The sequence below is a fragment of the Toxorhynchites rutilus genome, chromosome 2, assembly GCF_029784135.1.
Source record: "Toxorhynchites rutilus septentrionalis strain SRP chromosome 2, ASM2978413v1, whole genome shotgun sequence".
NCBI lineage: Eukaryota > Metazoa > Arthropoda > Insecta > Diptera > Culicidae > Toxorhynchites > Toxorhynchites rutilus.
The window spans coordinates 280,948,940-280,973,707 of NC_073745.1; the positions used below are offsets into that span (position 1 = coordinate 280,948,940).

Consider the following 24,768-nt stretch of genomic DNA (forward strand, 5'->3'; position numbering starts at 1 on the left):
ATTATGATCTTGTCCATCAATTTGTGGGTATGAGGTTAGATTATTAGACCCAAAACATATTATTAGGGAACACTTCTTCATCAATGTAACAGGTTAAGTTCAAATATAACGTTTCAAAGATGGTGGACTTAGGGTGTTTCTCAAAAAACGAGAAATCAACGGTATATTTAGCAGTCTTGAAGTGATTCAATTCAATTTTATGTACTTTTATTGTACATAATGCTCATATCTAGCAAGATTGAGGCTGTTTTATGCTATGTTCAACATTAAAGAAGGGTGGAGTACGGGGTGTCGTTTGTTTGATGTTTAATACATAAGGAATACAAAAATAAGGAAGGGGACATTTGTTCAATGTTTTATATGCTTTATACCTGATATCTGCTTGCGAATTGGTTTATAAGATTTACTACAGACAATCAACAATACGAATGGCGAAAAATGTTCGTGATAATTATAATTATTATTATAGATTTTTGTAAATGCATGTAAATGGAATATTACGTTAAAAATGATTTTTAAGTCCGAATATTTCCGGTTTCAAGAAAAATGAAAGTTGAAGTTGCTTTTTTTATTTTTAACTTTTAAGAACGAAAGATTATCTGTGTCTTTGGCGATTTGATATAGATAGTGACAAAAATAAATTAGTTCAACTTCGTCATTCACTTACACTTAACTCAAAACCGTAAACATAAGATTATGAACTTGACAAACCAAGCTGCCAAGCAATGCCAGCCCAGCAAACATTAAATCGTATAACTATCGTATATAGAGCACCGAATATCCGATATTTTGGGTGGTATATGATGCGCCCAAATATCATATACAGTAAGTTACCTCTAATTCGACATACCGAGGAACTACTCAGTGTCGCATTAGAGGTGATTGTGACCTGTAATTGGACATTCACAATGACCAGGTATGGGCAAAATCGCATCGAAATTCGTTCAACAACACTCATTCGCAGATAAAACTTCTATTCTCTGTTTATGCCTCACTTTATTTGAGACAGAAAACATTCGCATATCCTTTTCGCGAAGTTCATTCTCGATAAGAACGGAAAAATACTGTCTCGATTCCGCTCATCTATTCTCAGAAATTTTTGCATTCGCTCATTTGCCTCTCGGAATGACGTTAGATGGTGATAGAATCAAACTCGAAACTGCTTGAACCAGCGAGTGTATCTGTAAAATCATTCGTTTTTCACTCAAATAGCAATCATTAAGCCTCGATCGCGGCAGTGAAATATAGGTAGATAGTTGAAATCAAGTTGTTTCCTGTGCACTGTTACAATGACATTTTTTTTGTTTCTAATATGAAATGATCTAAGCCAGCGCAAAAGACCATATTAACGCAAGTTATTGGTGAGCGGGAAGGTGAATTCATGTGCTCTTGATTGCTGACAAGGCAAAGAGTACAAGGAAAAATAAAATCATACATACACGTAGATTCAGTCTATTTTGACTCACTCGTTATTTTGTTTCGTGCGATCTTTTCAAAGGAGTATTCATTCATTGAATGTTGTTTCCACTCTTTGTTTTGTTATGTTCACTATCAGTCCCGAATGAAGATGGTCGGAGAGTGTAAAATGATTCATCGTGCAATATCACGATTGCTTGCTGCATTATTTTCGCCATGATTATTCCAAGCTGATACAAGAGTGATTTATAATTAGGTGTAGAGAAATGAGCGAATGAATTTTTCCATACTTGGTGTCGACGTCTGGTGGCGAATTTCAATCTGGGGCCATAAATTGGGTCCCAAACTCGATGTTTACAAAAATATCCAGTTAGAGAAGAAAATGTCTTATTATTCGTGTTCCATTACAGGTCTGTTCAATAAACTTGATGTCGAATTAGAGGTAACTTACTGTTCATGCAAGGTTATTAGGCAAAACCTAATAACCTAATAGGTCTGTTGTCATACGACACAATTGGGAGGCGATCTGGCGTGGTGGTAACATCCATACCTCTCACGCAGATATCACGAGGTCAATTCTCACTCCCGACATTATTCCATTGCCATTCTCACTCCCGACATTGTTCAGACCCGGGATTCATCATTTTTGTATGTATATAGAACTTTTTTAAGTATTTATGTTTGTAAAAATAGGAATTAATTAATTTACTTTTCGGGATTTAAATGTTTGATATGAGTGGTGGCGATGGTTATAAAATTGTTCCGATAGGATTTGAACTCCGGTTATTTGGATTATCAAGCCGCAGCTATTTCGCACGGCTACCTGATATATGATTCTAGAGCAGTTAAAGCTCTTACATATGATTCGAAAGAGTTGTAAACGGATGCATCATTCCTGACTGTCGATTATGTTTTAGTGGAAATATCGCGGAATTTATACAGAAATGGTTAAATAAAGTTCAGTACTACATGTTTCAAGTAATCAAATAACATGAAGTTAAAAGTTACATTCATATTTTAACAATTCAAAACTGCCTTCGGGTCTGCCCAGCAAACATAAAATCGTAAAAAAATCGTAAAATCTAAAATTGGAGGCGATATATATGTATGTAGACATATTTAAGTAATGTATGATGTGTATAACTGGCAAATGAATACGAAATTGGAGGCTATATACATGTATATGGGATATATGATGTTATATAAACGATAATTATACGATTTAATTTTTGCTGGGATGCATCTATATCGCCTCCGTGTTTGCATGTATGAGCTGGCTAGGCGCATCATATACATGCAATTTATATTAGTCATACTTGTATGTTTGTGAATATAAACCTTAAAATCACTTATCAATATTTGTTCAAATTTAAAGATACATTCAATTGATTCGTACGATAATTCATATAGAAACATAAACCTTCCCACCTCTCAGCCTTTATTAAACACCTCGTAGTAGAAATCTGTCGGTATGCATACACTCTCCTACGAAACACAGGAGAAAAAAAATATATTCGTTGATGTAAACAAGCGGTGAAAAAGGAGATACTTTTCGACGAGTGATTTGTATGGAGTTCCACTGCCGTGGTATCAGGCAAAAAACGACTGTCACTGTTATTAGGCGACCACTTCATCTAATTCTGCAGAGCATCTGAGGTCCGTTCCAAACAAAATATCATGATTTCAAAATATTAGCAGACGATTTTCAACACTAACCACACCAAGTTTTCACGAAGTCGATCTACGGTTGATGAGCAAGCAACGAAAATTCGACAGATTTTTGAACGTCAGTCTCATAAAAATCAATACCCATTTTAATGAGCTTTCGCCATTTGTCCTAATTAACACCCTTTTAACCCTTCACCCTTATATTCGCACTTCGGGGCTGCGGAGAAATAAAATGCGAGCAAAACAATTCTCCCGTCATTTTGCTTTATAGCCGTTGTTGTTGGCTAAATGCGATGGGACCCCGCTATTTCGTGGTCCACTGACCGTTCGAATAAATCGTCCTCGTTTTAGTCCTTCAGATGGCCTCGCCCGCCCTGGGGAGTCGTAAATTTCCTAATATTTTCACCGAGCGACGAGGGAACGCCTCGGGGTTGTTAGTTATTTATTAGTGGATACGATTACGACCCGGCTGGGTCTTTGGGTGTAGGCGTTCCGGAAATCAACCGAGGAACAAAAAAAAAAAGAACGGTTCCAAACAGCAACCCGAGAACAGGGCCCGCCAAGGTAGCAATCTACCACTTTCATTTCATTTTATCGCCTACGTGAAATGACTAACCCTTCGCAAAATGTTGGCAGAAACCGAAGCAGAAGAAAAAAAAATACTATTAATTTAGATTCCGTACTCCGGGAGCAATTGTCCTTGAAATGAACGAGACACACCGCATACAAACGTGCCATTTCAAGCCACGGGGATGTTCATCGGTATACACGCACTTTCGCATGTCCTTCCCATCCCTCTCATTTGCCTTTCCACCACGGTTCACTTTTAGGTCGAAAGATAGGAACGGAAATCCATTAGCATTTTCATATCCTTTTTCCGTTGAAATAAGCCAACAATTTCGAGAAGGTGATGGATTCGCTCTTTTGGGGGTTTCACAATCAAGTAGTGCAGATCCCCCCAGTGACGACCTTTTGCTTTCAGAACCAGTTGATCAGACGGGGTACGTGGTGAAAAGACGACACACACCGGATGACGAGTATTTCGTGGTGCCACGAAATTAATTCCAATCTCAACTTCACATTCCGACCCTTCGCGTGGTTCCAATGATTCTGCAAATGTACAACTGGTAGCTTTTTGGGGTGATGGTAGTGGTCGAGTGGGTAGCGAAGGATGTACTAGTACTCGTGTGTCTTTAAACAAGTCACTACCATGTACTGGAAAATATAAGATGGCGAATGCTGTATGATAGAGAAGACCGCTTTTCACACTCAACACTCAATCGAAATGGCAAGCAAATTATTAGTTATTGTGTCAACAACCGGTCACTCTTAATTCTGAAAGCTCAGCTGTCAGAAGTCTCCACCTTTTTGCTTCATCATCAACAATTCTTAATGACACCAGCGGTGATCCCACTGGCTCTAGCTGGGTAGCAAATTAATTTCAATTTTCCTTGGAACCAAACACCCAGAGTGTTTTCAGTTTCTCATGCGAAACATGCGAAACGCAAACAGAAAAATAAACAAATAGAATAAACAGATAAACCGATTACGGTGCCAAAGGAGCAGCAGCCGGCAACCGACTTGATTGGAAGTCAAAAGGATTCCCAGGGACGCAACACGGAACGGCTGGCTGTTTGCTGAACCGATGAGCGAAAATCGAAAAGATAAAAGAATCCACTCGGACCACAGGGAAACCCGAGACGAAATCGCTGCTTACCCTCGCCGTGCTCCTCACTATCTATGGGACATATGGTTTCTGCTGATTATATTGATCACAGCCGGTGTTGGAGTAAACCATTGTCGACAGCGTTGTTTACAGATTATTGGGTATTTCCGTTTGCCAGCGTTCTTTTGGCCGGCGCTAGCGGAAGAGTTGGAGTGCATGTGAATATAAGTAGTCAAGTTGAGTGGCAGAAGTCAATCGAATTGGATCAATAGTTTTTGTTTTTTTTTTGTTTGGGGGATATTGTTGCTCATTCAAAAAAGGGAAAATAAATTCTGCTTTAATTCTATTTGCTGTCAGCTAGTACATCGCGACGAAAGGAAGGAGGCGAGACATACGATGCTATCCGTTTCGCTCTTCAGTAGGTTTCACGGACCGAACACTATCTACAACGTGTTTGAGTTTTTTTTTCAATGCCAATCAAACAATTCTTTGAAGTAGCCTCAGTTTTATTTGACGTTTGACATGTCAGTCCAGTTAGTGAGTGGAATTCAAACGATTACTGTATTCATAAAACTACTGGGAAAGCCGAACTAAAGGCCTTTGTATGGTGGAACTCGGACTACAAAATGAAAGCAAAGACATAACGACTTTGCGTTGTTCGCCAGCTGAGCTCAGACGACTCACGAAAACTCACCGCATGTTCCTACATGCCATCTAGTAAAGGCACCCAAAAAGGAATGTCTCCTAGAATGTACATATGCGTAATGGAGTGCGATAGAATGTTTCTTAAACATAATATTAGAGTCTTGTTTTCAGAGACAAATTATCTTTTTAATTAAATTCCTTCTGGTGATACGGTAATGAAATTTAAATCGCAAATCAGTAGTATTAGTAGTTTTTCAGTCTACGAAGAACTAAAAACCTTTGTTTGACTGATGCTGAGGTTGGAGGAAGCGTTAGTATTAGCTTCGCGAATAAAACAATTTCCGGAAAAATATCGTCAAGATTGCTACCGATCAGTGTTTTTATAATCTCCGGTATTTTCTTCTCGCCAAATTCTGGCTTCGTATAGAACACTCGCAGTTCATTTCCTAATTTCACTTTGTCAAAATTAGAGTTCTCTTTATTGTGGTGTATGGTACAGAATGTTGGTAAATGAGAAATTTGAAGCGACTGAAGAAAATTGTATCAAAATTCAACATGTATCCTTGCAGTCCTGCTGCGAGTGAAACCGTATCACCATCCCACTTTGTGTCACCTCGATACATTTCGTCCAGACAAGTAGAATTTATTTATTATATGTTTCAACTATGTAGATCATCCTAGAGTTGTAGGCCCACTTGACTCTGCACAAGTTCGGGATCTTCTGCTGCATAAATTTCTTCAACTCGTAATCGCACTTTGGGCTTTGGATAAAAAATGATGCCAACGAAGAGAGGGAAGAAAAACATTTCCTTGTTTTTGAATTATTCGTGCAAGAGTGCAGAAAAACAATATTGAGAACATGCGTCTTTCAATGAATATGATTAGCGTTTGGAAACGACTTCTTTGCGATCGCCTGGATTTCTCCTTTATCTCCTGACAGCACTCGAGCTCCATCATATGTTTGCGCAACCAGCTTAGCAGGTGATACGCCAAATTGATGCAGTAAACTAAACTCATTCTGAATTTGTTCTAATGTTCCAGAAAATACTACCATGGTATTTATGAAGACGGAAACCGACATATCTTTCGTAGCCAAAAAGTTCACATGTCATTATAGTTTCCTCTATAATAACGTCTGTATGCTTTCATCGTGACCTCGGAAGCTCAGCCCATGTGAACAGAGAAGACAAACTAATTCAATGAGAATGTTCATGCCTTCTCTGTTTTTCTTCACAATTGAATTATGCTTGTTTCTTACGATTTCATTAGCATGATCTAACGCATCTTCAATGCAAGTTTTCTCAAACGAGCGGCATGTCATAGGTGTGCTCTTTGGTAGCTGAATGAGTATTTATAGCGAAAGATGGATGATTCAAATCTGCATATCCTACTCTGTATAGTTCAATAAAACTTATGTCAGATGGAAGTATCTTTTAATAAAAATTAAAAAAAATAAATTAATCTCTACACTAATTTTCTGCTAGGCTCTGTAACAGCAAACAAGGCCAACAAAATAGCTTTACTCTTGTCCCTGAACCACAAAGCTACTTCGCTCGGTTTTAACTTGTCCAGTTTTGGCCGCGGAAAATCCATTTTCCCAAAAAGTTATTTCTCTTCCACAGTTCTTTTCGAAAACGGCCTTTTCAAAAGTTCATCGACAATATACTGCCCAACAATGTGATTTGTGATGATTCATCGCGAATCTCAATTGGCACACCGAAAAAAAACTGGATGAAATTTTGTCATCTGGAGTGCGCCAATCCGATTGCGAATCTAAAGCGTGGATCTCCTCATTTGCAAAGCAAAATATGCACGATACATACGCTAATACATTGGCAATATACTAGAGCGTGTGAGCGCCGCTCTATCTGTTCACCGAAAAAGTGCACAGAGACTGATGTCGATGACGTAATAAATCATCTGCGTCAAGCAAGCTTTCAGAGAGCCGCTATATAAAAGCATCTTACGCAAAGCGCGCCGATTGTGAGATTGTGAGAGAATCGAGAGAGAGACTATCGATGAGGAGATCGGAATCAACCCACCACCATTATATTCTCTTGTGCACAGAGTCCACTGCACGAAATCGTTGTCAACACACTGGCAGTTTAGTTACCCGAAGCTTCAACACAATTTTATTAATCAGTGTGTAGATATACGTAATTTTTGTGCACTAATCGATGTGCACTGACTGGGGAGAGCATAGAATAAATGGTACAAAATAGAAACCAATATACGTAATTATGCACAGTGCATGGAGTGGGAGAGCCGTATGTTTTTCATACTTTCAAGACGTTTCTTTATTGAGCTCTAGACTGTGCATAGCAGAGTAGGAGTAGGTTTCTTTTTTTTTCTTTTTAAATATTAGGTTGTGCAGTGCACGAGCTGCACATATGAACGAGATGCCACTGCAATAAACTGCTCCATCGGCATTTATTTACTAGTGAGCTTGAGCTAGGATAGACTGTACAATTCGTAGTTGCTCTCCGTGATTGACCTGAACCAACCAAATTGCACAAAGAACACACAGAATGACGCTTGGGACTAGCAAATCATTCTCGTTGTGGAATTTTTCAGTGATTCGCGCTTCGAATGGTCAGTAACGACGCCGGCCACGTCCTTACAGTCACCAGGGGAAGGGAAGGAATGTTAACATGATATTCGCCGCCCGAAGGCCAGAATGGTCGCCTCTATAGCGTGGTTCCCATGGAAAGGATAGTTAGAAGGGAGAGGTAAGAATCAGGATTCACTGTGGTAAGTGATGTGATTATGTTTAGGCGAACTATCGCCCACTCGACGAAACAAAATTCTGAAAATCTCTGAATGTCATAACACGCGGCAGAAATTATCTTTGGGTAATATACTAATAACTAATAACTAATAACTAATAACTAATAACTAATAACTAATAACTAATAACTAATAACTAATAACTAATAACTAATAACTAATAACTAATAACTAATAACTAATAAATAATAACTAATAACTAATAACTAATAACTAATAACTAATAACTAATAACTAATAACTAATAACTAATAACTAATAACTAATAACTAATAACTAATAACTAATAACTAATAACTAATAACTAATAACTAATAACTAATAACTAATAACTAATAACTAATAACTAATAACTAATAACTAATAACTAATAACTAATAACTAATAACTAATAACTAATAACTAATAACTAATAACTAATAACTAATAACTAATAACTAATAACTAATAACTAATAACTAATAACTAATAACTAATAACTAATAACTAATAACTAATAACTAATAACTAATAACTAATAACTAATAACTAATAACTAATAACTAATAACTAATAACTAATAACTAATAACTAATAACTAATAACTAATAACTAATAACTAATAACTAATAACTAATAACTAATAACTAATAACTAATAACTAATAACTAATAACTAATAACTAATAACTAATAACTAATAACTAATAACTAATAACTAATAACTAATAACTAATAACTAATAACTAATAACTAATAACTAATAACTAATAACTAATAACTAATAACTAATAACTAATAACTAATAACTAATAACTAATAACTAATAACTAATAACTAATAACTAATAACTAATAACTAATAACTAATAACTAATAACTAATAACTAATAACTAATAACTAATAACTAATAACTAATAACTAATAACTAATAACTAATAACTAATAACTAATAACTAATAACTAATAACTAATAACTAATAACTAATAACTAATAACTAATAACTAATAACTAATAACTAATAACTAATAACTAATAACTAATAACTAATAACTAATAACTAATAACTAATAACTAATAACTAATAACTAATAACTAATAACTAATAACTAATAACTAATAACTAATAACTAATAACTAATAACTAATAACTAATAACTAATAACTAATAACTAATAACTAATAACTAATAACTAATAACTAATAACTAATAACTAATAACTAATAACTAATAACTAATAACTAATAACTAATAACTAATAACTAATAACTAATAACTAATAACTAATAACTAATAACTAATAACTAATAACTAATAACTAATAACTAATAACTAATAACTAATAACTAATAACTAATAACTAATAACTAATAACTAATAACTAATAACTAATAACTAATAACTAATAACTAATAACTAATAACTAATAACTAATAACTAATAACTAATAACTAATAACTAATAACTAATAACTAATAACTAATAACTAATAACTAATAACTAATAACTAATAACTAATAACTAATATCTAATAACTAATAACTAATAACTAATAACTACAACTATTACTTAATGTTACAAACGTACTCCAGACATCCGAATACCGTCTCGTTGATTGCTGTGTAAAAAGAATTGGTTTGTTAAATTTTAATATAATTTTTTTGATAAAGGGTAAACCAGTGGGAGTGACGTTGCTCTAGTTTTCTCTTCTCCCATAGGCACAAATCTCAATGCACAATCATCTTAACGAACATTTAATTTGATAATATAGAACGATCTCACCAAATAATTTCACGAGCGTAGAATTGCATCTCCTCGATGCTATCTCAGGAGGTGTCGAATATGTCACGCACACATTGTAGCCTTGCTGTCGCTTGAAGCAGGAATAACAATTCTCCGAAAGCTAAATGCTTTTTTTTAAATGCCCCACTTGTACTGCACTCGAACCGAACTGTACACATTCAACTCTCAGAGATATTATCACGCTCAGAAAAGATAACTATACATACACTGGCGACCGACGAAACACGAAGGCAGAGAGGTACGGAATTCTGATCGAATGTATGGTGAACGGAAATTTTCTCACCAATACATTGACATAAGCGCGGAATGCAACAAAATATGGCTTCAATGTAGGAAAAAATCTTATTCTATCGAAACTTTTCTATGTATCACTTTGTTCGATAGCTATTCTTCACGATATAATCAATATTTATTACTATTCACAACACAAAACTCCATTTCCAGAACAGCGCGATATGCAGCCGAAACAAAAACACAAACAAAAATTAAACGGAGCTAACTAAAATACATCTGTACGCGACGGCTCCCCTCTGCCCATCACCTCCATCGGCATTTATTTACTAGTGTTTCCTTTAGTCGATCGCGATCAACAACAACGATGACTTTTATAAGTTAGATAATTTTTCAAATAAAATAATATTTGGGTATGTGTCTGAGGACACAAACGGAAGCTTGACGTAGGACTGAAATTGTTAGAAAAAACTGCTTTTGAATATAGTTCTTTTTATTGTACATAAAATCGTAGATTAGGCTAATTTAAAATTCCAGATGGTGGCGCTGGAATGAGGCATTTGTTGCATGAATTAGTATTTTCCAAAGGGGTTGTAAGAGTTGATGGGTGTAGGAATATTCAGGAATCAAAGAAGAACGGACAAGTGTTTTTGGGAAAGATGAGCGAGTTTAAACATATTCCAAATTATTATTTGTAATATTTTTTTAAACATATTCGTATTGCTACCTTCGCCAATCGGCAATCAAACTAGTTCTTTCATTGCAAAATTGCCTACATTATATTCAATACGTCTAACATTTTATTCAAAATTTGATAAAATGTTAGACGTTGAAGATGTGCATTTAGCACGGACTTATTGAACACCAATTTTCACATCTGTCAACATTTGATTCTAGGGGGTCTCCGTAGCCACATTGGTTGCGCGTTCGCTTAGTAGGCGATCGATCGTGAGTTCAAAACTCAGGACCCTCATTGACCATCTTTGTGTTGTTACAGAATAGCTACGTCCACGCAACAATCATCAGCGATGGAGATCGATCCACGGTCGAAATAAGATCGGTTCATCCATACCACTGCTCTGCTCTGCAAGACACATCGGGCTGCTGTTCTATAAATAACTCAACAATGATCAATCAACTGTCTCCGCTGTCCGGTGGTCCAACTGGAAAATGGAAGAACAGAAAGAATACTCTTACGCCTAAATGGCTACTGTGTGAATGTACCATATGTAATGGTATAGAAGGAATACTGGCGAACGGCAACTGACAACTGATATGATAACCATGTGACATGTACACGATTAAAATTCGGCTCTGTTACAGCTAAAATGCTAATGAGCCTTAAGTAAATAAATGGGATAAAAAAAAAACATTTGATTCTTTAAACCAGGCTCACGTCGAAACTTTAGTACAAATAGCCTTGATCCACGATCATCTCCGTTTCATCGATTCTGCGATTTTGAAAGTGTCCGTTGTCGGCAGATAAAGAAAAATTCGTATTAAACATCGATTTGCTTTGTGCGAAAAAACATGTTAGTGCGAAGAAAAAAACATACTTTTCAATTTTAAATTTCAATTTTGTAGGGTGACCCTTTATATATAAATTAAAGATGTAGTCTTACGTGAAAATTTAACCCAACTAAACGCATTTTGTTATGATTGCGTTGTTATGATTGATTATTATCCAGTATGCCACTGCACAGTGTTTTTAAGCTGAAAAATTGTTAAAAGGAAAAGTATCCAGTTCATTCCCCCCAGAGGATTATCGACCAAAGAATGAAGAAATGAGACAGAAAGCTTTCCACTTCCTGTTTTCCCCTGTTATGAGTACTTACTGTGTCCACTCTTCTTGCCGTTAGATTTGCTCTTGTTTTTCCTTGGATAGAGATGAATTTTACTCTGTCCGCAGCCCATTGTGACAACGGTTCAGCCCCGCTAAACGACGATGGTCGCTGTCCGTGTTGTAGCGCAGCTGGCTTCCCGCAGTATCACCACCGGCTGCTAATGGTATTTCGTTGGGGGATTATTTATAAACTTCTGACACTGCTGAATTATAGTCGCTTCTTCTTATGAATGGGAACGCTTTTTCCCGTTCTAGCCTGGATTTCCCAACACTATCACTGCACCGTCCGACGCTAATCTATTCTCTGCTAATTACAGCGCCGACATACACCCTCATATTTTACGTGACCTGTGACACTTTGGAAACTTCACTACCTCGCCGCGGCATCCCCAATTCATCAGTTCTGCCGTCACAACATCAACCGATCATAAATCTTCATTCTCGTCCCAGACACGTGTCGCGTTCGCGTTTTCTGCTCACCCGGCCAGCCAGCCAGTCAACCAGCCAGCGTGTCGCTATTCGGGCGCGTGGATGTGGAAAACAGATTTGGAACAACTCAATCTTCGCCCAAAATATCGGGGGGATTAACCGGAGACGAATCGGAGATTACCACATGGGAGCGAGATTCCCCGCAAAATCCCACACGCACCCGCACCAGCGCAGCTGCTCCCTGATGACAACCCGGTGCCCGGTCACTAGCTCGAGTAATCCATTAATTTGGGCGGTTCTTCCCTGAATAGGTGGATAAATAATTTCGTTCGCCGGATTGGTCCGTCGCTTGACTCAATATGCTGCGATCGTCGGTTAGCTGAAAAAGATGGAAGCAAAAAAAATGTTTTTTGGTGAGTTATGGCGTGTTGATGTTTGTGTGTCAGATATAGCGGACAGATAGTAGATGGAGTTTATGGGGTGGGATGAGAATGCATACACTTTGGGATGGCGTAGACCATTAATCAATTAGTCCGTAAATAGAGCAATTTAGCGAACGACGGTTTTTCGTTTCAATCACATACAAATTTAGCTGAGGTAACACTCTTCAGAACAATACAGCACCGTCTCCTCGACCACGAGGGAACCTCCGATGATAACTCTGTTATCTCGACAGCGAGCAGATGCAAGAAGAAGAAAAAACCACCCACACAAAAGCGAACAAATAAGTCGACGAAACGCCTGTCATTTTGCTCCTCCCCGTTCACAGGATAGTATTGTGCGAGAGCCGGTAGATTGTTCCAGTTTCTCGCCGCTTGCAGTCGGACCAGGTGAACCGTGGAAACAACAGACGGGTGTGCACCGGAAGTGGGCAGCTTTAATCAACTCACAACTTAATTATTTATCTGAGGTCTTTTCATTTTCCTGTTTCACACACGACTTGGCATTAAGCGTCAGGTGGGGGAAACTGGCCAGGCCCAGGCACTGTCATGATGGCACAAAAACAGCGCAATAATGGCTGCCGAGTTCCTGTGGTCCGAGAGATAGTCGGTTGTAAATATCAGCGATTCTTTTGTGTTTTTTTTATCCGGGTCCTCGTTGTCGGTGGTGGCAAGATAAAAACTTTAATTGTTTTTCCTTCTCCCCAGAGAAAAGTAGCTTTTTCCCATATTCGACTCCAGGCTTGTGGGCAATGACAATGATTGATTGTGTGCGGCAGGCCGGTGATGGGTCCGGAGAAAAACCATTGTTAGCATTGTTCTTCGTTATTGTACAACCTTACCTAGAACAATAATTCGATCACGAGAATGAATTCAACAAAAGGAAAGAAAACCAGACGTTTTTTTTCTCGAGAAGTAATTGATGGGGACGCATGGTGGAGTGTGGAGGGACAGGAGACGCTTTATATCTTAGCTTTACTTGAACTATTCTAGAGAACAAAGGAAAGGTTGGACCGAAAACTGCTGACGAAAGTCTATTCGTATATAATATCTACGAAGTGCAAGGTTACATTATTACTGTATAATTCACTCACCAAAACAATTGCGGAGCAAGGGGCAGCATCACAAATTTTCAACGATTTTTAAAGGGTTACGAATGAGCACATGGAGAAGAGATATACCGTTCTGAATTCTTCATATTTCGCTTCATATTTCGGACACTTTGTAATAATATCTTGAAATGCTTGATGCCCTGATGATACTATTAACTATAAAATTAATATCACAAATGATTCTTTAGAGTAACCCCAACTCACGGTAAAAGTAAGCCTCACGTTACTCCTGCAGTGGCCCCAAACGAGTCCTGTGATATTGTTGTTTATTGTTTACATTAAGTTTATCTTATATAAATTGTCTTAATAAACTACATATTCAGTCACTCAATTAAAGTTTAATCTTCTTATTCTACTCAGATATTCATTTGTGGATATATCAAAATCAAACGCGGGTTCGACGGATGTAAACATGCGAACTATTGCGCTAGTGGGTTAATTGTATCCGTACCGAGTAGGGGAAGTGGGGGCATAGTGGTCACCCTAAGGAATGTGCCCATTTCCAGCCTCCACATACCGACTTTAACTAAAAAACTTTAACTAAAAAAAATCAAGATAGCACACTTTTCATCATTAGAAAAAAAGGTGAAAAATCAAAACTATATTTTTGCTTGGTCACCTAGTGGGGGCAAAGTGGGTCACCCGCATATATCAAGCTAAATGGGATAGATTTATGTGTTTTTTCGTCCAAATTTGTTCAAATCATACTTGATATAGTAGGTACATGTATAAAATAAGCTTGACCTATTCACATAGAGTCTCAATTTGAATTTTCTCATGCATACAAAAACGTAGTAAGAAACACATAACGTTTCGCGTAATGAGGCTTGGTTTAGTTGGAGTCGCATATTTATCCAGGATCAAAGCCACAAAATGATCTTCTTTAAGAGCAGAATGTGATGTGGTATATCAACTTTAGTAAACAGAACATTGTAAGTTGTTATTCACCTATGACCACTTTACCCCCAAACATCAAAGTTTGCTAATTAATCTCCACTAAAAATGTAACACGCAGAACTTCGTTTCCATAGCAGCCAGAGCGAACCAAGTCCATGCTAGCTATTAACATTATATCATTACACAACACACATATATATAGATATATATATATATATATATATATATATATATATATATATATATATATAAAATAATATCTCAATAAATGAAAATAAATTAATTGAGGAATGCATTACACTTGGTTCGTTGTGGTTGAACACAATTTAAAAAAAAAAGTTTTTTTCCTCTTTGATACATCAAATGGATACCCTGAAAAATCCGTTTCCTTTATGTACTTGGATCCTTTAAACGGCTTAGATGACACAACGTGGTAGAATTCGGTACCACATTCTGTTAAAAAAATGTACACAAAAACACCATTAAAGCCATTACTATCCTTTCTTCTGTTTATTCAATCATGCAGATAAAGACAAAGAGTCATCATGTATCATTTTTAAACACAAGTCTTAATAGTTAAGACCTACATAAATATAAGCCTGAGTCAAATCAATCTATGACTACAAAAATATATTATGGGGGGTCTCCGTAGCCACATTGGTTGCGTGTTCGCTTAGTAAGCGATCGATCGTGAGTTCAAAACTCAGGGCCCCCATTGACCATCTTTGTGTTGTTACAGAATAACTACGTCCACGCAACAATCATCAGAGATGGAGATCGATCCACGGTCGAAATAAGATCGATTCATCCATACAACTGCTCTGCTCTGCAAGAAACATCGGGCTGCTGTTCTATAAATAACTCTACAATGGATCAACGACTGTCTCCGCTGTCCAGTCTTAACTGGATAATGGAAGAACAGAGAGAAAACTCTTACGCCTAAATGGCTACTGTGTAAATGTGTACCATTTGCAATGGTATAGAAGGGAATACTCTAACGCCGAAAAATGGCAACTGTGTAATGTGCTAATTATAGATATGATAAATATGTGACATGTACACGATTAAAATTCGGCTCTGTTACAGCTAAAAATGCTAATGAGCCTAAAATAAAACAAAAGGGATAAAAAAAATATATATATATTATATAGAAAAATAGCATTATTTCCTTCGTTGCCACGTTGTCCGAAACATTGTTTGTAATAACTTTATAGACCGGTAAGATCGCGACTACTCAAGCTATCATAATCTGATAAACGTGAGTATACCCTTTCCATCTTCTAAATCAGCAGCCAGTTAAATTCAAGACCTACACGATATAAATGTGAATTACCGCGAATTAATAGGGCAACATACAATACAATAACTGATAAATGCCTATTATCGGTAAATGGAGAATAACTCATTATACGCATCAACTCACATTATGAGCTAACGCCCGAATCTAGACAAACATATAGCTCGTTGCATCGGGGAGGAAAGTGAGTGGTTAGTGCAATCGCAAGAAAACATACCCATTTGAGCCGTCAAAATGTTAACTTTTTTCACTATATTCACTGTTCATGTTTTAAGCAAAACAAAAACTATATATTAGGCTGTCAAAAAAGTCCTGCGGTATTTTTTCTGAATTTTCATTTGTTCATAAAATTAGTTACAATCATCTGTTTTAAGTCAAATATGAGCCGTTTTGTTCGATGACTTGTTCCCAACGAGATGCCAACTTCATAATACCCCTGTTATAGAAGCTCGCTTCCTTATTGGCAAAAAACTCGGATAGCCAATTTCAACAGGCCTATTTTGTGGCTAACTTCTGACTACCTAGCTCGTTCGCCATGGACAAAAACAGGTGGTAGTCACTTGGTGCAAGGTCCGGACTATACGGCGGATGCAAAAGAACCTCCCATCCGAGCTCCCGGAGCTTCAGGCGCGTCACCAAAGAAGTGTATGGCCTGGCGTTGTCCTGATGGAAGACAATGCGGCCTCTGTTTATCAAAGATGGCCTCTTCTTCATGAGTGCTACCTTCAAGCGGTCCAGTTGTTGGCAGTACAGGTCCGAATTGAACGTTTGGCCATAGGGAAGCAGCTCATAATAGATTATTCCTTGACAATCCCACCAAACACACAGCAGAACCTTCCTGGCCGTTAATGAGGGCTTGGCCACCGTCTGAGCCGCTTCAGCGGGCTTCGACCACGACCGTTTGCGCTTCACGTTGTCGTAAGTGACCCACTTTTCATCGCCAGTCACCATCCGCTTCAGAAACGGGTCGATTTTGTTGTGATTTAGCAGCGATTCACATGCGTCGATACGGTCAAAGATTTTCGACGACAGACCTTCCGGAGCGTGGCGCATCTTCGACGACCTCTACACCAGAACGAAAAGTTGAAACCATCGTTGTGCGGTGGAAATGGAAACTGTATCGGGTCCATAAACTGCTCAAACTTTATTGGCAGCTTGAGATGCATTTTTGCCTTTGTCATAGTAGTACTGTAAAATATGTCGGATTTTCTCTTTATTTTTCTCCATATTTGCAATACTATAACTCACGAACGACTTAACCAAACAAAACACTGTATATTATAGCGCGTAAAAATACCTTTCCAACAAGCTATAGTATGACTCGATACAATTAATACAACTAGAACTACGCGCTTACAACGACACCTCGCGGAAATACCGCAGGACTTTTTTGACAGCCTAATATATAAAAATGGATTTCTGTCTGTCTGTCTGATTCTTATGGACTCGGAAACTACTGAACCGATCGACATGAAAATTGGTATGTAGGGATTTTTGGGGCTGGGGAAGGTTTTCATGATAGTTTGAGACCCCTCCCCCCTCTCTAAGGGGGGGCTGCCATACAAATGAAAAACAAATTTCTACATTACTCGAGAATTAATCAAGCAAATGAAACGATATTTGGCATGTGGAGGTTTTAGGGTGCAATAAATGTTTCTATGGTGGTTAGACTCTGCACCCCTCTCTCTAAGGGGGGCTGCCATACAAATGAAACACAAATTTCTGCATTACTCGAAAATTAATCAAGTAAATTAAACCAAATTAGGCATTTGGAGGTTTTAGGGTGCAATAAATTATTCTATGGTGGTTAGATACACTTCCCCCTCTCTTAGGGAGGGGGTCTGCCGTACAAATGAAATCCAAATTTTCTGCATTAATCGAGAATTAATCAAGCAAACGAAACCAAATTAGGTATATAGAGGTTTTAGGGCGCAAAAAAAAGTTTTCATGGTGGTTTGACACTCCACAATGGAGACAAATTTGGCATGTGAAGATTTTAGGTACAAAACGTTTCTATGGTAAATAGATACACCTCTCCCCTCTCTAAGGGGAGAAGAGGAGAGGGGTCTGTCTTTGTTCTATCATATTTTCTGTATCAAACATTTATTTCATGTAACGGAGAAACATGTTATTTGCAAGTGGTTGAAAAATCTTGAACGAGAATTGTGTCTGAAAATAATCTGATATTATAATTATAAGTTTTGGTAGAAGTACTAGGTATTTTTTGGTAAAAGGTAAATTCAACGGGGTCGATTAGAAGATCAACCAATGAACAGTTCTACGATTGGACTCATGAACTTGCGCTTAGTAAGAAAACGTGAATGTTTGAAGGTATTGATTTTTTTTTATCCCTTTTGTTTATTTTAGGCACCTTAGCATTTTAGCTGTAACAGAGCCGAATTTTAATCGTGTACATGTCACATATTTATCATATCTATAATTAGCACATTACACAGTTGCCATTTTTCGGCGTTAGAGTATTCCCTTCTATACCATTGCAAATGGTACATATTTACACAGTAGCCATTTAGGCGAAAGAGTTTTCTATCTGTTCTTCCATTATCCACAGTTAAGACTGGACAGCGGAGACAGTCGTTGATCCATTGTTGAGTTATTTATAGAACAGCAGCCCGATATTTCTGCAGAGCAGAGCAGTTGTATGGATGAATCGATCTTATTTCGACCGTGGATCGATCTCCATCGCTGATGATTGTTGCGTGGACGTAGTTATTCTGTAACAACACAAAGATGGTCAATGGGGGCCCTGAGTTTTGAACTCACGATCGATCGCTAACTAAGCGAACGCGCAACCAATCTGGCTACGGAGACCCCCAAGTAATTGATAACAAAAAACAAATTTTGGGCGGGACGAAGTTTGTCGGATCAGCTAGTACAGGATAAACATCCTGTCAAATGATATATAACAAAACAAATGTCGCAATAACCATTTTGAGTAATATGCGTTTGAAAACTCTTAATAAATCGTTACATTTTTCGTAGAGTAACCCCCCTATATAGAAATCAAAGACATAGTCCTATGTCAAAAAAAAAACAGATCAGCGCTTCAACACTTCAAGGCAGCCGTTAGGCTGTCTTACTCACCAGATCCCAATCCGATTCTGATCCAGATCCGATTCCAGGAGCTTTCCGAAACAGAAACATCTGTCAAAGATTCGGATCTGCCTTCTTGGGCAACCTTCATTATAATATATTTCAGGTACACACAAAAATGTAATGGTAGTAATGAATTAAAAGGTAGCATAATAAGGCAACAATACAAAAACTGTAGAACTGTCAACGCTTGAGAAGGGCTCATAAAGTTACTATATACCTATTGCTTAGGCTATGGACAGGATAGGAATTTTTCATTCTGAACAAATTGATCGGGTATGTTTTTATTCAAACTTTAGTCGTTCAACTATTTGATGATCCAGCAGATGATCCTGAAAGCTATTGTTTTGTTTTCGCCCAGTTCAGTAGCTCCTATTTCTACATCTTCAACATCTACGTAGATATCTTCAAATGTTTTTCTAAATCTCCAAGGTCTGGTCCCGGAACATCAGATTTGATTAATTATTCTTGACATATATTACTCAAGTAAGTAAGATAAAGTGTTCTGGTGTCCGAATTAATTTGAGTGAATTCAGGAGTTTCAGTTTGTTTTGTACAACAATCAATAGTTAAACGTAGTTCAAAAAAACGGTAGCATTTCTGTCGTAGTTGAATTTCTCAAGGTAGTGGAGGCGATCTGGCGTAGTGGTAACCTCTCACGCTAACGGTCACGAGTTCAATTCTCACTCCCGACATTCTTCCAAAAATGGAAGTAAAAAGTGACGAACCAGCCAAATGGGTTGAAAATCACTATAATACAGATAAAAAAAATCTCTAGGTTATGTTCAATGACGGATTCCAGTGGAGCGCACGAATTCAACATTTTCAATGGTTCGAGCTCCAATATTTCCTGAAATGATTAATCCCTTCTTTTCGCATTGAACCGTGCCTTTTCAATTCATTTGAAAAATAAACTTTCAAAGGAAATATGCTTTAGTAAGAAAAAGATAAAAGATGTTATATCTTTATTATAACACTATATGAATAAAATAGGTGAGATGGGAAAAAATATTATTTACCTTTAGCCATTATTGCAACGTTATTCTAGAAAATCTGTTAAATGCATCTATCGGTGATTGCCTACTAGCTGCTGTAAAACCGTGCTCTATCATCTTGGCTCAGAAAACACAGCTCATTCGGTCCCAGAATTGTAACTAGCTGCTCAAGCATATAGGGGCCCGTGATTTTTTTAATCACGGGCCCCTATATGCTTCACGGTTACCTTCGTGATCACGGTTACCCACACTCCCCTCTATGTCACATTAAGTAACGCAAGTGAAAATGCAGCGACTGAAATCACCTCACCCTACATACCGTCAAATAGTCGGTCATTTCCCGTCTTTACGCCATGTGAGCCGTTCTCAGTATATTACCAGAACGTTAGAGGTTTGCGTACAAAAATTGCTCGGCTGCGTATAGTGCTGTCAAGCTGTGACTACGACGTAATCGTTTTCACTGAAACATGGCTTCAGGATGATATCGAAAGCTTTGAAATATCGTCGGATTATGTTCTATTCCGCTGTGATCGCAACGAACTGACCAGCCAGTATTCGCGGGGTGGTGGAGTACTGATAGCCATTAAAAACTGCATTAAATGCGAACCTGTTGTAATGACTAGTAGCTCGACCAAATCGCAGTCTGTATAAAATAACAGCATCGTTCACTGTACGTAATCGCAATTTATCTCCCACCAAACTCGAGCACTAATTTATATACGGCTCATGCAAATGCGGTACGACACGTTGTTGATCACCTTTCGGAGTCTGACATAATCTTGTCAATTGGTGGCTTCAATCTTCCAAACTTACGATGGCATCATGATGAGACCATCAATGGATACATTCCTTCAAACGATCTAGATGAAACCGAGCTAAACTTTGCACAAGCCATGTTTGCGAATGCCTTGAGGCAGATCAATGGTTATGTCAACACCAATGATAGACTTCTGGACCTAGTATTTACATACTTTTACCATCTTCTCCGTTGCTACCTATTGATATCCATCACACTCCTTTCGTTTTACTACTTGACGAGAATGACACACCAACATTATTTGACGATCAAGAAAAAAGTGTGAAATATGACTATTCGACTTGTGATTTTGGCCTATTGAACTCTGTCCTTGCGGATATTGAATGGGAGAATCTAATGAACACGAATACAGTAGGTCAGATGCTATCTGTTTTTTACGAATTTCTTTTCGATGTTATCAGTCGCACTGTACCGCAAAAAAGACAAGTATCTGGTTCCATCTTCAACAAACCTTGGTGGACACCCGAGCTTCACAAACTTCGAAACAATCTCCGTAAAATGCGCTACCGATATTTCCAGACAAAAAAAATAATCTGATAGAGTCAGACTTCGCGATTTTGAGTCAGAGTACAAAACTGTTCTTCTTGCAAGTCTCGACAACTATTTGAACAAAATTCAAGCCACAGTCAAAACAGATCCTTCTCGGTTCTAGAATTTCGTCAAGCAGAGGAAAGATACACACAGTATCCCTGCCACGCTTAAGTTCGGTGAAATCACTTCACACTCGAATGTGGAGGCAGCGAATATTTTTGCAACATTCCTCGAAAGCGTATTCAGAAAAGCATCGCCGGTTCAACGACAGAATTGCTATGACCATATCAAAACATTCAACATAATTCTGCCATGTATACAGTTTAATCTGGATCATATTAGGAAAGCTCTCGAAGATCTCGACTCTACTAAAGGACCTGGAACAGATGATCTACCTCCTGTGTTTCGGAAAAACTGTGCCGCTTCGCTTGCGATACCTGTAGCTGCAGTTTTCAATCGCTCCATAGAAGACGGAGTATACCCACTCGCGTGGGAAATGGCATGTATAGTTCCGATCTTCAAATCCGGAAATTCTAATTGTGTTTCCAATTATCGTGGTGTATCCATTCTCTGCTGCCTCGGTAAAGTGTTTGAGAAGCTGGTTCACGCAGCATTGTATAGAGTGACTGCACCGATCATCACTGACAGCCAGCACGGATTCATGAAACGGTTTGTTCAACAACAACAAACCTTATGTGCTATGTGTCAGCAATATCACGTTCTTTTGAATCAAAGCGACAAATGGATTCAGTTTATGTTGACTTCGTGAAAGCATTCGATACAGTACCGCACAATCTCATCATTCAAAAAATGAATCACATTGGTTTTGGATATACTCGTACTTATCGGATCGTAAAGCTTTCATTATTGTTAATTCCGTGCGCTCTAGAATATTCACCATTCCATCTGGCGTGCCACAAGCAGCGTTGCCACATATACAGATTTTACTGTAATGATACAGATTTTCAGCATGATTTTTGACCAAGAATCTGTATATACAGATTACAGATTATTGGAAATTCATGCAGATTTTATACAGATTTTTTAACAAGATAAACTTATTGTTAAATATTTGATCATTTTACGCAACAAAACTCAATCAGACAATTCGAACAGTAGTGAACTGAACTATTTTTGCTACTGTCAAATGTGGCAAATAGTGAGAGAAATCGTATTTTTTTCGCAACAAAACAAAACTTTGAAACTGTCTCACTAAAGAAACTGTGAAAGCAAAATCAAATCGAAACTATTTGTTAAAACCCGAGGGAGAAGTTCCTCAGTACAGTTGTCAAACCACATCAAGGCTAAATTCTGCAAGACCATGTATAAACACCACGAGGAAAGTGAGGATTAAATAAATGTTTATAACGCGAAACTAAATGAAATAAGCTCTTCGTCGGTTTTCCCTAAAAATACATTTTAAATTATTTTTTTTTATTTGGCATTATGCTATGTATTTAAAACTCTCAATCTAAGATATTCCCATCTTTTTTTTCGAAAAGGAATTGCATAGTATACTTTTTCATACGTCTGAAAATTGAGAAATAGTCTTATTCAGATGTACTGATAAGCTATAACAGTGATCACAAGCTTAAAATATGGATAAGCAGAATATATACACTTTACTACAATTATGCAATTATTACTTCGTACTTAAATCTAACGCAATAGTCTTATCAGGTGCAAAATCCGCAATACAGATTCCAATACCGATTTTCTATATTCTCTACAGATAAAAAAGATTTTTTAGCTCGGAAATACAGATTTGAATGTGGCAACATTGGCCACAAGGAAGTGTTCTCGGCCCGCTTCTGTTTATTATTTATGTTAACGACCTATGTGAGCTACTTTCCACATCCAAGCTTTTATTCGCCGATGATCTCAAACTTTACAGTGAAATTGCATCATTCATTGACTGCATCAAACGTCAAGAGGATATTATTTTTTTGCTAATCTGATGCAATGATAACGGTATGCGCGTGAATAGTAAAAAGTGTAAAGCCATATCCTGCAGTCACTGCAATAATGTAATTCGCCACATGGAGCTGGAGCTCATAGAACGCGCAAACTCGATCTGTGATCTGGGAGTAATGATCGACTCTAAACTGAAGTTCAATGAGCACATAGTAATTACAACCGCTAAAGCATACACTGTGCTCGGTTTCATTCGTCGCCATGCTTCTGGCTTTTCTGACGTGTATTGCCTCAAAAGGTTAAAGGGTGTGTCACATCAAATTGCATCACGGAAAAAACGCTGTAGAAATTCGCCCAGTAGACCGATCCTTTTGAAAATTTTAGACAGTAAAATAAAAATTATTAAACAACTTTTGGCATTTTCTTTTTATTCATACTTCGAGCCCAAGCCCGTATGCTCGCACCTTCCTCTTTACCCCGTCCATAAGGTTCTGTTCAACGTCAGGTTGTAGTTTTTTTTTGAACAGAAATCCATTTTCTCTTGAAGTCCGCCTCCGATTTGACAACTTTTGGGTTCTTCCGGAGGGTCTGCTTCATAATCACCCAATATTTCTCTATTGGGCGAAGCTCCGGCGCGTTGGGCGGGTTCATTTCCTTTGGCACGAAGGTGACCCCGTTGGCTTCGTACCACTCCAACACGTCCTTTGAATAGTGGCACGAAGCGAGATCCGGCCAGAAGATGGTCGGGCCCTCGTGCTGCTTCAATAGTGGTAGTAAGCGCTTCTGTAGGCACTCCTTAAGGTAAACCTGCCCGTTTACCGCGCCGGTCATCACGAAGGGGGCGCTCCGCTTTCCGCAAGAGCAGATCGCTTGCCACACCATGTACTTTTTGGCAAACTTGGATAGTTTCTGCTTGAGAATCTCCTCCGGAACGCTGAATTTGTCCTCTGCGGAGAAGAACAACAGGCCCGGCAGCTGACGAAAGTCCGCTTTGACGTAGGTTTCGTCGTCCATTACCAGGCAATGCGGCTTCGTCAGCATTTCGGTGTACAGCTTCCGGGCTCGCGTCTTCCCCACCATGTTTTGCCTTTCGTCGCGGTTAGGAGCCTTCTGAACCTTGTATGTACGCAGGCCCTCCCGCTGCTTGGTCCGCTGGACGAATGAACTTGACAAATTCAGCTTATTG

At 37.9% G+C, this 24,768-nt stretch overlaps 1 protein-coding gene across 1 annotated transcript in view; it reads right to left on the reverse strand.

Annotated features, from left to right (window-relative positions):
- Window positions 1–24,768, reverse strand: part of LOC129768756 (bromodomain-containing protein DDB_G0280777) — a 324,627-nt gene that overhangs the window by 251,518 nt on the left and 48,341 nt on the right. Inside the window, exon 2 of the mRNA XM_055770618.1 lies at window positions 12,032–12,847. Coding sequence (XP_055626593.1) covers window positions 12,032–12,110 — 79 coding nt within the window. The 5' untranslated portion in view covers window positions 12,111–12,847. The remainder of the gene's footprint in view (window positions 1–12,031; window positions 12,848–24,768) is intronic.